The 14,944-nt window shown below is 37.9% G+C and overlaps 1 protein-coding gene across 3 annotated transcripts in view; it reads left to right on the forward strand.

The window, feature by feature from the left end:
* The window catches only part of CACNA1D (calcium voltage-gated channel subunit alpha1 D), a 459,890-nt gene that overhangs the window by 306,003 nt on the left and 138,943 nt on the right, over positions 1–14,944 (forward strand). For 2 of the 3 annotated variants that reach the window (XM_037798303.1, XM_037798296.1), the window contains exon 8: positions 2,709–2,812. In XM_037798303.1, coding sequence (XP_037654231.1) covers positions 2,709–2,812 — 104 coding nt within the window. Of the gene's footprint in view, positions 1–2,027; positions 2,132–2,708; positions 2,813–14,944 lie in introns of all 3 variants that reach the window. The other variant, XM_037798311.1, reaches the window with a different exon arrangement.

The following is a 14,944-nucleotide window of genomic DNA, read 5'->3' on the forward strand; positions in this document are numbered from 1 at the left end:
GTTTGTCTCTCCCCTCTACCTTCTGGCATAGACACTTCAAGCTAGTCTCCTGTGGCCTTAGCTTAGCTCCTGCCTTCCCTCTACCACCTAGCTGACATCCCAGGTGATACTTCAGATTTGAGCAAATATGAATCTGCCAACCACCACCTACTCCTAAGTACTCAAAGTCTTCTTTGGTTTTTTTTTTTTAGTGTAAATTTTCTTTCCCAAGTGGAGCAGGCAGCTGTTACTAGAGCCATTCTCCAGAACAGGAGACTGAGACCTGAATGAGGGTTGCTGAAGCAGGTGGCTCTGAGTTGTAGAACAGTGAGGTTTCACAGGGCAAGCCCTGGCCATGCACATCCTTTCCTCACGTTGATGCTCACCTCTCCCCTGTAACATGCATTCTTCTTCCAACAGAGAACAAAACAGTCCTAGAAAGGTCTCTGGCTCAGGTCCTGATGCTAGGCTGGGCTCTGGCCCCTACACCAGGCAGCCTGTTTCTTCTGTACATGTGGGTTTTAAAATAAGTTTAGCAGTGTTGTTGCTTTGAAAGAATTACCCTCTGCCTTCCTGCTCAAATTAGTTTATCCAACTTAATTAGACCAACAATTGCAACATGGCCCTGGCTCATTCATTACTCTAATTGGCAATGTAAGATGTGCAGGCTGTTATGAATTCTATTAAGCACATCAGTTTTCATGTGGCCAAACAGGTGTTTCATAAGGGATTTAGTGCCCTCTCCCTAGACTTCAGCAACAGATGTTAGGCAATTTTTTTTTTAATGTTCTCCTTTCCTGTTTGGCTGCTGCATGAGGCAAACATAGTGAAATGCACAAGTCTCTTTCTGTAAAGCTAAAACCTGGATCCATATAATGTGCAGGAAAGCACATGCTTAAGGCGGGGCTTTGGAAAGGCCTAAGGGCTTTCACCTGCAAGGCAAGAGACATGACTCTGCCCAGAGTATATGTAACTCGCATTAGCTGAAGATTCTGGGTGTTTCAGAAAAGTCAGGCCCAGGGTCATCCATTCTTTCTCTCCAATTGGTCCTTAATGAATCCTCCCTCCTGGGAGAGATGTTTGCCCAATTTAACAACAGCAGTTGTGCTGCTGGAAACTTCCATCCGTCTGTAAACCTTAAAGCACCTGTTTACTCTAGCTTGTGAGGCGCTGTTTATCTAACCTCCTCTGGGAGTGTCTGTTAGGGAGTCCAGATCTAACTGTGTTGCTTGAGCTGTTCCTAGAAGTAGGGGTACGGGGTTCCTCGTCTCCTGTAATCCCATCAACCCACAGTTTGAGTCAGCTGTCCTGGGGTGGGTCAGCTAAGTCAAAGTTAGGTGTGGGGGAGTGTGAGTGCAGTTAGGAAAATTCGCATTTCAAAAGCACTTCTCAATATATGCCATCTATTTGACCTCTAAAAACTTTTCTCTTTTTTTTTTTTTTTTTGCATAACTTTAGCTGTGCCTGTACTTACCGATCACAGATAATCCAGATTTAAGGTTGAGTAGGTTTCTTCTGAAAGGTTGGCTTCCTGTTGAAAGCTAATAGTTTGAGTTTTCTTAAAGAAAAAATTTATAGAGTCAAATGTTGCTGTTTTGTCTCTATAATTAAGACTTTTCCACCATCACAAACTTCAGAAGGAAAAAAGTACTAACTTGGGCAGAGTGGAAAATAGATTCTAGCTAAGCACTAGTTTTCCTCCTCTACCAAGATCTTTTCTGAAAATCATTTATAAAGGCAGTTTCCTGTGACAGAAAGCAAAATCCCAGCTGATTTCCCTACCTGTGGTCAAACTCTGCTCTAATTTGGCCTGAAAGCCTTGATGATTCTCCTGTGTGTGTGTGTGTGTGTGTGTGTATTTGTGTACTTGTGTGTGTACGTGTGTGTTAGGAATATGTAATGAATGTGTATTGGCTATTGTTGTCTCTGATTTGAATCTAAATAAATGTTTAATTAAATGTATAGAATGCTGTCTCTAATGTGACCCTCTCTCCTTTATTAGCGTTTCTTATTAACCCACTTCTATGAGATCATCTTATTTCTTGCAGATGAATGATGCTATGGGATTTGAATTGCCCTGGGTGTATTTTGTCAGTCTCGTCATCTTTGGGTCATTTTTCGTACTAAATCTTGTACTTGGTGTATTGAGCGGGTAAGCTATACCTCTTTCATCTTGAAAGCAGAGTCCTGAGGACAGTTGCCAAGACCACACAGGCTTTGCTAGATGGGAGCTGCCGGGTGGGTGCCAAACACTTTATGTGTCTTCTGAGATATTTTCTTTTCTGCTGAGGCTTCCCAAATCAAGCTGTTTCCTGGAACCTCTCCAGCCTTCATGAAAGAAAGCTGTAGAAAGATTATTGACCAGAAATTAATCAACTTTGTTGCTTGAGATTCAAATCGTTTCTTCCGCTTGCCCTTTTGTCTGTCCTAAAATGAGTTGCATTTATAATTGCTTTATTGGTCTGGTTCCAAATCTAATGCAGATTAATTGGCACAAAACAGTAGCTAAATGAGCTCGTTCAGGCCTGGCTTTGGATAGGCCGGATTTGTGGATTTCAGCAGCAGAATTTGACCTTATTTTCAGAAAAAGAAGTGGAAGTTCTTAGGCTCAGTTCCTGTTTTAGGAGCACTAAACTTCAGCCAAAGCATTGGGTGGTCTGGCAGCTGCAACTGGGGCTCTGCTCTTTAGTAAATGGTTAACTGATAACTGATCTCCTTACATTTTACAGGTAAATGATGCGATAGGATGGGAATGGCCATGGGTGTATTTTGTTAGTCTGATCATCCTTGGCTCATTTTTCGTCCTTAACCTGGTTCTTGGTGTCCTTAGTGGGTAAGCAGTTGGATTCGTGTTGCACATTCTCCTGCTGCCACATGTAAGGCAGCTCTGCGTGTCTCCCAGCTGCTCCCTGACAGCTTCTCTGCATGCATTTGGACTCTGATGTCTCCTCAGTGTGTTGCTTTTGGATTGAACCGTGATTCTTTCTGCCTGTACCTGTCTGTGAGATTCTGTGTTTCTGATGCTTGCCAAATACTGTTAATTAAATGAAAATGCTGCCCCAAAGCCAGTCACCAGTCATATTAGTATATAAAGATGTAGAGGTGGATTACAATTGGTTAAAAGGATCCCCAGTCTTGGTCTCTCTCAGGAAGGGGCCTTTGTCTTGTGTGCTTTTGTTTCCATAACCCAGACCTTTTAAGTCACCCATAACATATCAAATATTTCTGGTAGTGTTTCAGATTTTATCGTGAAGGAGAATTAAGTCTAGATTAATATGTAAATACTAAATAATTTCAAAATCTTAACATCCTTCAGATCAGGATCATTTATTAATTTGGTTTTCTGCTGTTGTTACTGTGAAAATTTTCCCTCTAAATCAGTTTTAATCTTAACTTGTGGAATCTGCAGAATGATGATCAACTTTTGAGCAATTGTTTCTGTGGCCTTATGGTTCTCACCAATCAGTCACCATTTTTTAAATCTCTTTTTGTTTACTGCCTCAGTCTCTTTGAAGAGCTAACCCCCCTTAAAAGAAGTGCAACAGAGACAGGCTCCAGAAGGTGACTCATCATGTTAACAGGGCTCTGCCCCTGCCTGGAGTTGATGATGCCCTCCCAGAGCCCCTTTGGATAGCTCTGCATCCTCAGTATCCCTAAGACATCCCCAAAAGGGCATTGTCCCAGAGAAGGGAGCTGAGGGGTATCTGGGTTAAGAAGCAGCTCATGCATTCCACCATTGCCCAGGTAGGCCCAGCTAGAGGCCCAGGAGGTGCCCACCTCCCGCAGAGGAGCCTTTGCCACTGCATCCAGCCAGGCATCCTCAGGAAATGCTTGTTGACAGACTTGATCTCAAGTGAGTTTATCTACTCCTCATTCACTTTATCTTAGTATTTGTGACTGTACCTCAGGGAAGTGATGTCTTCATGTGTGCTGAGTCAGAGGAGAGACCTTTATCACATTTTCCTAAATACTGCCTTTTCCAGAGCAGAAAGCAGAGCTAGTAATCCATCTCTGTTTCTTTTCTTCATCTTCCTTTAAAACTTTCAGAAGACAACACATTTTGAATTCTCCATGAGTGTGGTTAGTTTTACACCATGGATGCAGACTGCCTCATGAAGACCCTACCTCAAAAAATCCCTGGAGCCAGCGTCCCACAGTGAGAAGAGTGGCAGGGCTGGGAGTGAGCTGGAGGTGCAATGGCACACCCCTCTCCTACCAAAGCTTCCCTGTATAGATAAATGGCTTCTAAAGCCTCATGCTCTTTTACTTAAAACTTTAAAAGTGACTTCCTCTTATTGGACGTCTTGGGCCTTAGGTTAGTGTTTAGGGTGGAATTTATCCCTGGAGAAATAACATTGCATTTGATTTTGCCACAGGAACTGCCCATACAAGGTTAACACCAATTCTGTTGTGAATTCCTTGGTGCCCCATGTCTCCCAAACCCAACTTAACTGACTGAGGCCATGGAAACCACTAAATTTAATGGTGCCAGTGACGTGGCTTATCTTTTATCTTCCCCAAGCAGGAGTCATCACCCCAGCAGGATGAAGCAGAGGTTAGAGCCATATCACAAAGTCTTTAAAAAAAGAAAGAAAGAAAGATGGGAGGAGAGGCTCCTCATTATAATGGTAGGGGTTAAATATGCCACCTCATGGGAGTATCCAAAGCTGGAGGATTAAAACAAGGCACCCACACCTTTGTGGAATAAACAACCAGCTTACTGAAATATATTTTGGGGAAAAATAATTTAATTAATAAGCAATTTTAAAATACTATTTTTATATCAAAACAAAACTAGATCTCTTACAAGATACAATGCAAATGTCACTTGAATTTTTAAAATAAAACGCAATACTTTCCAGTATTTTAACCATTAGTTCATGCTGGTGCTCCAACTCCTAGGGCTCCACACTGGCTCTTCTCCACCAGTAAGGCCACAAGTAGGACTTAAGGTAGGAAATGCTGAGGGGCACTTTGTGTAAAGTAAGAACCATGTCTGCAAAGCAGAGCCTTTTAGCAATGTTCACTAATTTTGCCAGCATTTTCTGAGTTCCTATAGAATTCTCAGCTCTGGGCCAGAGGCCAGGAGTGTGAAGATGTCCTAAGACATGGACAGAGACCTTGTGCTCAAGCAGTCAGTGTCGAGTGGGGGAAACTTGTTTAAACAGTGCAGTATGGTACCTGCTAGCCTAGAGGTGTACACTCACGGGGCTGTGAAAGCCATGAGTCTATGAGCTGGATCTGGAAAGATGAAGCGACATCGACTACGAGAAACTGATGAGGGACTTGCATCCTGCCACCTCCCCCTAATAATTCCCTTCGCTTCTATGTCCTGTTCTCCCCTTTTACTCTCTACCCCCAGAGCAGCAACAACAAAATAGGTCATTTGTATTTATTTTCTTGTTAAAGCAAATTAAAATTTTTTTTACTTTAACCTTAAGATTCTTCACAGTTTTGTTTTTTGTTTTTTTTTTTAAAGGAGCACTGGAGATGTTGCAAAACCAGAAGGACTTAAATATTAAAAGGAAGCTGGTTTATCTTGCATAGCCCATTAGAGACAATCAGACCAGTATAAATGTAACCCCAAAAACAGTGAATTAAAGGGTTCGCATTTTAGAAACTTAACTGAAGACCATGTTATTGCCTTCTAATGGAGAAACGTTAGATGATGCTGTGTGTCCTTAAGTCTGTTAACCATTCTGAAATATTTGTTTATGCTCTTTGGGTCCTTTCTTTTTTTCATATGGCCATGTCATCCTATTGTATTCTTGAACTGACTTAAATCTGCATATTTGATTTAGTGTTTATATATTTTTAAAGTATTGTAAGACTGATGCTTTGGAAGAATCTTTGGTTTTGTAACAAAACCTTTTTTCTCAAGGTGAGTATGAAGTTTATAAACTTGTATGCCGAGTAGCCAAGCATGAACATGATGGTAATGAAAAGCATTCTGTGGGAGGAGCTGAGAATGTCTATAAATAATGCTGCAATTTAACATTAAGTTATCACCGAGGAGATGGCCCCATTATGTCCAGGAATGGGGAAGAATGTCTCATTTAAGTGTACAATTCAGCAGACTATGTCTCATCTTCTCATGCTGGCTTTTTAAAAGCACGGTGATTTTTCTGTTTTAAAATTGTTCTCTTAACTCCTTGTCCCTTTTGAGGTTTTCATCAGTAAATAGGCAGAATAAGAGGATACGTTGGTGTGTCAATGCTTTGTTCCTTTAGAATCACTGCTAGATTCCCAAGGGAACAAAAGGTGGCCCTGGGAGGTAGGCTGGTGTAATTGGTGCCTGCTTCTTTGCTTTCAGGACCATGCTTGGCAGCAGTGATGTCCAGTCTCCCGAATCAGACTCTCTAGGCTCCCTAGATGTGGTTCAGACTCCTGAGTAGGGACTGGTAGATTGGAAAGGAACACCAGTGTCGCACATTAACCCTAAGATTTCATGTAATCATCCTGAGCTTCAGTTTCCTTTTCCCCAAAACGGGGATAATCCTATCGTACTAGCTACTTCACCAGGTGGTTTGCCTCAGTCAGCTAATGAATATGGCAGTTCTTTGAAAAATGTATAAAAGATTTTACTCCTTTTAATGTATCCTCATCTTAATACTCTTGATCTCCTCCCATTCCCCTTCCTAGTGAAGTGGAACGGCCAAGAGGGTTCTTTGGAAATCATAAAGTGTAGCATTTTCTAAGTTTCACAGGAAGTGACCAAGAGAAACATGATTCACGCACACATCAATACTATACTCTGTGCCACCAAAGAGTTGACTGAGGGGAGCGGGAAAGTTCTTTGTCAGCTATAAAGTGTTATGCAAACTAAATTGTTGTTAATGAAATTACGTTTGACAGTGATTTTTTTGTACAAAGGGAGGAGAATGGCATTTCAGTAAGATAGTGGTTAAACACACTAGACTTAGAGACAGATGACCAGGACTTCCGTCCTTGCTCCTCTCTGAGATTTGCTTATAATAATACCAACCCCGGGGAGTATTGTGAGGATTCAGTGAACTAAAGAATGTAGAGTACTTGGTCATTGTTATTATGATGGCTTAAATAGGAGCATATAAAGTGGGATTTGATGCAAGAGAAGTCCTTTTGAACTAATTGATAATAATTGGCCAAGGTACTCCTGAATAAGTGAATAGTCAGAGTTATATAATATTTTAAGTGTTTTGTTACATAATTGTATATATGTACTGACATAAGCCAACAATTACAAAAGGATATCACTACATGAATCACCTCCCAAGCTTGCTTTAAAGAATAGATTAAAATCATTTATAATTAGCCCATGAATTCAAAGCTTTGGTTTTGCCAAAATATTATGCAAAATATTTGGAACATTTTCTTTTCTTAGGAATGCCTTGTATATTGTTGGAAGATAAATGTTCTCAGTAAGTCAGCTTTTATGATAGAAAATTAAATGTGAACCCAGCCTATGTCACTAAATTCAAAGTCATTCAGCTCTAAATTAATTTGTATTCTCTATATCCCAATAAATTCTAGATCTACCAGGTAATAGGTATCTTTTTAAATCTTTAATCCAATATTATATTATTAGAGGCCTATTTATCTTAACTTCAGAAGTTTTGAACAGTGGTGAGGTGAAGCATTATAGAAAAGCAAGGGTCATTTTCAGACCAGTTCATGTTTCTGAGTCTTGCTATTGGGAGCTCTTGCACCCTATTCTGGGTACATCAAATGCCAGGCCCTAGAGAGACTCAGGCATGGTTACTTTTATAAAACCTTTTTGTAAATGTTATTTTAGAGAGAGGGGAGTGGGGAGGTGGTGATGCTTGTGGTGGAACTTATACCCCTGTATGATGTGTTATGTCAGAATTTTATACAGTGGAATCATAATTTGCACTATGGTCCATCCAAATCAGCACCATCATGAGCCATGGTAATCAGAGATTGTCTCTGATTTTTGTTTCTTGAATATTGGCTCAGTGGGTGAAACACACTAGGTGGATGGTTATTGTATTGTTTGTGAATATTTTTCTTAGTGTAGACATAGCTTCCGGGAATAGGCATTCTTAGAAATTATTCATGGCTGGGATTGGATTTCTCTTTCATTCAGCACCTTATTGGCATCCGATGATAGAAAATGAACAACACACTTTCCTTCTATACATATACCATGGCATATCTGCATCTTAGAAGATGAATTGCTTATGGAATTGAAAGGGATATTGTTGATGTCATGAGATAACCAGGCTATAGTGTGATTTGTTACCACTATATTGCAGAATAAAAATATACTGACTTAATGAGTTAATTTCATATCTTGTCCAACAGAGAATTTTTGGCAAATGGCTAAGAAGGCATAAAAGCAAAGGGACAGCGGAGGGCTCAATGTAGATAGTTCATATGATTGGAAAAAAAAATTCTTGTGTGTAATTAGTGATGATCAAACTTCCAGAGTGCCGGACAAAGACACCCTTAATGATCACTGTAGCAAAATACTTCCTATTGCCTCACATTTAGCTGGATTTGCCTTTGATTTGACTAGGCTAATACATGAAAGATTTGTCCACACAGTTGAATGTCCTTTTTCTTGAACTTTGAGGTAATGCTGTGAATGGGGTTGAATGGTGAGATCAGGGTGCTGGAGAGACCCTGGGTACTTTAGTAACCTCAACATGGTTTGGCATTTGTAGAACAAGAATTTAAACCCTGATTTGGTTTAAATGGAAGAATGCTAAATTTCCTTTTTCTAATAGAGAACCAAACTAAACGTTTATATATACTGTTAAATACTGAACTTTCTTGTTGCAGAGTTAAGAGGCTGTCGGGGGTAGTTGACAGCTGGATTCTGGTGCTGTTGGTACCACAGCACCTGAAGGACACAGGCTGGTAGCCACACCCGGCATTAACAAGTGAGTGGTAACCTCTCTGCCGCTGGCCCCCAGCTACTGTTTCCATAGAAATGGCTGTCGGGATCAGTGGAAACGAGGTAAGTGAAAGTTTTCGCTGATCCTGGTTTCCATCAAGCTGACGTCTGTTTCCCTGGCAACAGCAGTGGACAGCAGCTAGGCACTAGCAACAGATTCATTAGCGCTCTCTCACTTGTCAGCTGCGGCTATCATCTGTTCCTGACCAAGTTCTTCTTTATAGAGCACAGCAAAGACCTCTGAAGACCCAGGAGGCACCTCTGGCCATCTGTGTCCTCCTGGGTGCCCATTTTGCCAATGGAGAGCTATGTACGTACTGAACAGACTGCTCTGTCAGCAGCCTTCCTCCCATCCACCCTCTGGTTTGTTGGTGTGAAATTTAGGAGAAGGGCAGAATTGTTGAGGGCATCAGTGCTGCAGAGCAGGTCCTTGAGTCTGTTGGTCCCAAATCCTGAGGGAGGAGAATTCATTCCAGTGCCTCCATGCACAGACCTAGCTCTTTATACAGCCTCTGGTACCTTAATGGTACACATTAAAACTATGATTTTCCTCTGTTCTCTATTCAGTTGGTGTCGTTAGCAGTTCCTATCACTTCCACAATGCAAAGGATGTTTATGAATAATAATTGAACTTCTTTTGAGAATCATTGATGACTTCCTCTATCAACCTTATGCCTGTCTTCTTCTGTGCAATATTATTTTACATACTGATAAAATTGCTTACAGAGATCAAATAGTGGTATAGCATGGCAACTTAGTGTATGAAGACTGGTATGTCTGTAGTACAGGGAACTCTTCTTTATTAAAGTTCAGCAGTTGTTCCTTTCCTCAATTTTCCTTTCAGTAAATGTAAACACCCAAAACATAAGTATCCTCTACCCCATTTGAGATGCATTCACAGCCCCACAAAGCAAAATCATTATTACCCCCGTATATGCGCTGGGAGCACACGGGAGAGGCACATGTGAGTTGTTGGGCACTTTGTATTTTTAAACCCTTAAAAACACTCATTTTTAAAGAGATATTTTCTCTGAATAAAAACACAACAAAACTCAGACTCAGAGCTGTAGTTATGAGAATAGAATAAGGATGCGGGTCCACAGTATTATGAGAGTTTTGATTGGCTGTCTAGAAGAGGACTGACAGTTCGTGGATTCTCTGTCTTTGGAGAGTTTTCTGCATGAATTTATTCCTCTACTCTCTGGGATTGGGCAACTGTGCTTGATCTGGAGGCAGTATTTACAGCTGAGCCCTAAATACTTCTGTACCACCTGGTTGGGTCCAATCTAATAGGCTACTAAGAAGCAAAAATTCCAGCAAGGTACTTTTTTCTTTGTCTTAAATTTCTTAAGAAAGAATGACTTATTCATTCATTTAATGAGTATTTTTGAGTGCCTACACAGTAGTAGAAATATTGACCAAGTACCTTACTAAGCACTGGCGTTACAATTGTGAGACAAAACAGAGTTCCTGTCTTCATGAAGCTTATATCTAAATGGAGAAGGCAAAAATTATAATTAAAAACTTTTGTAAGTGCTCTGAAGGAAAGTTACATAATGCTGTGAGAACGTTTAATGGGCAGACCTGATATCTAGAGGGTGAATGGAAGCATCCTGGAGGCAGTGAAGAATTAATGAATAGTTAGTTATATAGCGTTCCAGTCAAGGGAAGAATCCGCACAAAGACCATACAGTAAGAAGCATCAGAGGACATTGGAGGAACTGAACAAAGCCAGGGAGGTAGGACCTCTAGGTGCTGGGAGAGGAGAGTGGAGAAGAGACTGGAGGGGTCAGTAGACCCCAGATCACATAAGGCCTTTTAGACCATATTGCAGATTTTGATCATTGACTTTTAAGTAGGAAGTTATGTGATTTAAATTTGTGTTTAATAAAAATTATTCTGTGTTCTAGTATCTGCAGCTCAACTTAAAATTGTTCAAAAAATAAGGTGAATTGGTAGATTGGATAGAGGTGTGGATAGATTTAGGATAAAGAAAATATAGCAGATGTTAACTGTGGAATCTAAGTGGTAGGCATATGGGTGTTTGCTGTATAATTTTTTCTATTTTTATAATTGTTTGACATTTTTCTTAATAAAATTTTGAAAAAGTTTGCATATAAAAATCATTCTGACTACAGTAGTATGAATGGACTGGATGGATACAAGACTGGATTTGGGGAGACCAGTTTAAGACTATTGTAAGCTGCTTCCATATAGTAATAATATCAGACTGGATCTTTCACCAAAAACAAGTATAAAACTGTACAAAATATGTGAAACAACTGTTTTCAGAAAATGGAAATAGGCAGCCCAGAACTTGGATCCCTAAGAGGAGTGAAACACATGAGGTAAGCCCCACAATTGTCTTGGCTTTCTTCCTGTAGACACTTTTAGAGTTGTGGCACAGGGAGTCAGAGCCCATCAGAACACAGTAGTCTCTCTGCTGAGGAGGCAAAGAGCAGAGTTCAGGGCTACTAAGACAGCTGGAATTTTCATGAAAGAGTAACTGGAGAGAAATGTCCAGAAATCTGCATAGGGATTCCTTAAACCTTTGGCCATATACTAAGCTGTTTATATGCCAGGTGAGACTTACTGAGCCATGAGCTGCCAGAAGTCTCACAGTACTGGGCAATTTAGGGGTTCTGACCAGTTGGAGCAGATTAAATTTATGAATGCATTGGCCAATCAGTTGAGACGTCAGAGAAGCTAGGACTACTCTAGCCTAGAGTGAGTGCTGCTTTAATCAAGCTTAAGAATAAGCTTCAAAAAGATCTGGCCAAATGGCCAATAAATTAAACACCTGCCAGAACAAAATTCAGCACTCTTTAAAGGAAGAAACCCAAATCTACACTTTCCCCATATATTTCCCCACAGAATAAAAAATTATAAGACATGAAAAGAATCAGGAAAACATAATCTATAATTAATGGGAAAAAGTCAATAGAAATAAACCAAGAGATTACAGAGATGTTGCAATCAACAGTTAAAGATTTGAAGCAGTTTTAAGTCTGTTCAAAGATTTAAACTCATATAGTGACAGAGGAATAGAGACTATAAAAAAGAACAAAATAGAAAGATTTGGACTCAAAAATACAGTGTCTGACACACAAAAAAGCAATAAATTGGACATTATAGGGAAAAAAAGCAGTGAAGGCTTCATGATCTCTAGGACAGTAATAAGCAATGTGATATACATGAAAATGGAATCTCAGTAGGAGAGTGAAGAGAGATTTGGGAAGAAAAATATTTAAAGAAATAATAGCAAAAAATATGGTAAGTTTATGGAAACTGTAAGTTCACAGATCCAAGAAGCTCAGCAAATCCCAAGTAGTATATAATACAAAGAAAGCCACACCTAAGCACATCAAATTCAAGTTACTGAAAGTCAGTTATAAGGAGAATATTTTAAAAGAAACCAGTGGGAAAACAAAAACATATACTGTAGTAAAATAGTGAGAACTACTGCTGACTTATTTTTAGAGATAGTATAAGCTAAGGGGCAATGCAATGACATCTTTCAAGAGCTGAAAGAAAGAATTAGACTTCTGTACCCAGTGAAAATACTCTTCAAAAATTAAGGCAAAATAAAGAAATTTTCAGATAAATGAAAGAAACCAAGAGAATTTGTTACTGTCAAATCTGCACTACAAGAAAGATTACAGGAAGTTCTTCAGGCTAAAAGAAAATAATAAGAGAAAGTTAGATACATGTTTAAAAAAATGAAGAGCACCAAAAATGGTAAATATGGGTAAGTATAAAATAATTTTTCTCATTTCTAAATTTCTTTAAAAGATAAATGTTTAAAGTAAAAAGAATACCAGGGTATTACAAAGATGATAGCATATATAGCAGTAAAATATGTGACAACAATAGCGCAAAAGATAGGGAGCTAAATGGAACTTTACGGTTGTAAAGTTCTTACATTTTGTGTGAAATAACATGTAGACTGTTCTGCATTCATGGTAGACTGTTAACTTAAGGATGCATATGATAATCTCTAGATAAATGGTTAAAAAATAAAACCTAATGTTATATCAGAGAAGTCAAAAGAAGAGAATACTTGGAATACTAAATAATACTCAATTATCCAAAACAATGCAGGAAAGGAGGAAAAAAGGAACAAAGAATATATGGGACAAATAAATTTTATATTTTTATAAATATTTTCATTTATAAAAACAATATGGTAGATGTAAACTCAAACACATCAGTAATTGTAAGCAAAAATGGATACATTTTAATTAAAAGACAGAAATTATCAGACTTAATAAAAATACAAGATGTAACTATATGCTGTAAATTTGGAGACAGATTAAAAGTAAGGATGGGAAATAATATGCCATGCAAATGCTAATCAATAGAAAGCTTGAGTAACTATATTAATACCACATAAAATGAACTTCAGTACAAGTAGTATTTCTAGAAACATGTATTTCACAGATACATTTCATAATCATTAAAGGATCAATTCATCAAGAAGACACAATGATCCTAAATGTGTACCTAAAAAAGCTTTAAAATAAATGAATCAAAAGCTGTCAAAATTAAGTAGAGAAATCAATAAATCCATAATCATAGATGCAATATATGTATATAGATACAATCATCTCTCAATAACTGGTAGAATTAGGAGACAAAAACAGCAGGAATAGATAACATCTAAATACTATCTACCAACTTGACATAATGGATATTTATAGAACAACTCTACAATGCGTAACTGCAGGATACGCATTCTTTTCAAGGGCACATGGAACATTACCAAGATGGATCGTAAAAAAAGTCTCACTAAATTTCAAAAGATTAAAATGTTACAAGGTATATTTTCTCTAATTATAGTAGATTTATTGTAGAAATCAATAACAATAAGCTGTCTAGAAAACCTCTCAAATATTTGGAAACTGAATATTACATCTCTAAGTAACCTCAAATTCAAATAAAAATTACAATAAAAATTTTAAAATATTTAAAAATGAATGATGAAAATATCAGAATTCGTGTGTTCATCTAAAGCAGTACTAGAGGGAAAGTTATAGCTTTAAATATGTATAGTAGAAAAGGAGAAAGATTTCAAATCAATGCTCTACATTTCCAACTTAAGAATCTAGAAAAAGAAGAGCAAATTAAGTCAAAGGTAGGTAGAAAAAAGAAATAATAAAAAGCAGAAGTCAATAGACTAGAAAACAGTTAAGTAATAGATGAAGTTAACAAAACCAAAATAGAGCTTCTTGAAAGCTTAATAAAATTGATAAGCCACTAATAAGACAAAAAAGAACAAATTACAAATGACCAATATTGAAAATGAAATACTATACATCACTACTGATATTACAGACATTAAAATAACAAGAGAATAATAAACAATTTTAGAACAAATTCAACTTCGGAGAAATTGATGAATTCTTTGAAAGATTCCACTTACCAGAACTAACTCAAGAAGAAATAAAAGATCTGAAGAGCCCTATATCAACTTTTTAATGGAATTCAAAATCACCAACCTTAACTTGAAGAAAACTAGAGATCTGGATGGGGTCAAAAGTAGAGTCTATCAAACATTTTAGAAAGAAATAACACCATTCTTAGAAGATTTACTCAAGTAATAGAGGAGAAAGGAACATGCCACAAATCATATTATGAGGCCAAAATAAGCTTGATACCAAAACCTAACAGAAATATTATAAGAAAATTATGGAACAATGTCCTTCATTAATATAGACAAGAAAATTCTAAATTAAATATTAGCAAATTGAATCTAGCCATATGAAAAGAGTAATACGTCATTATCACATGGAATTTAGAACAGAAATACAAGGTTGGTTTGTCTTTGGAAAATTAAACAATGTAATTTACCATTATTAACAGAATAAAGGAGAAAAATCATATCACCCAAGTAAATGTAAAAGAAGCAACTGGCAATATTCTATAACCATTCATAATTTAAAAAACTCTTAGAAAACTAGGAATATAAGGGAACTTCTTCAACCTTAAAAAGGTAATCTACAAAAAACTACTTAACGGGGAAAGACTGAATGCTTTCCTCCTAAGGTTGGGAGCAAGATAAGCATT

The sequence above is a fragment of the Choloepus didactylus genome, chromosome 1 (assembly GCF_015220235.1).
Source record: "Choloepus didactylus isolate mChoDid1 chromosome 1, mChoDid1.pri, whole genome shotgun sequence".
Lineage (NCBI taxonomy): Eukaryota > Metazoa > Chordata > Mammalia > Pilosa > Megalonychidae > Choloepus > Choloepus didactylus.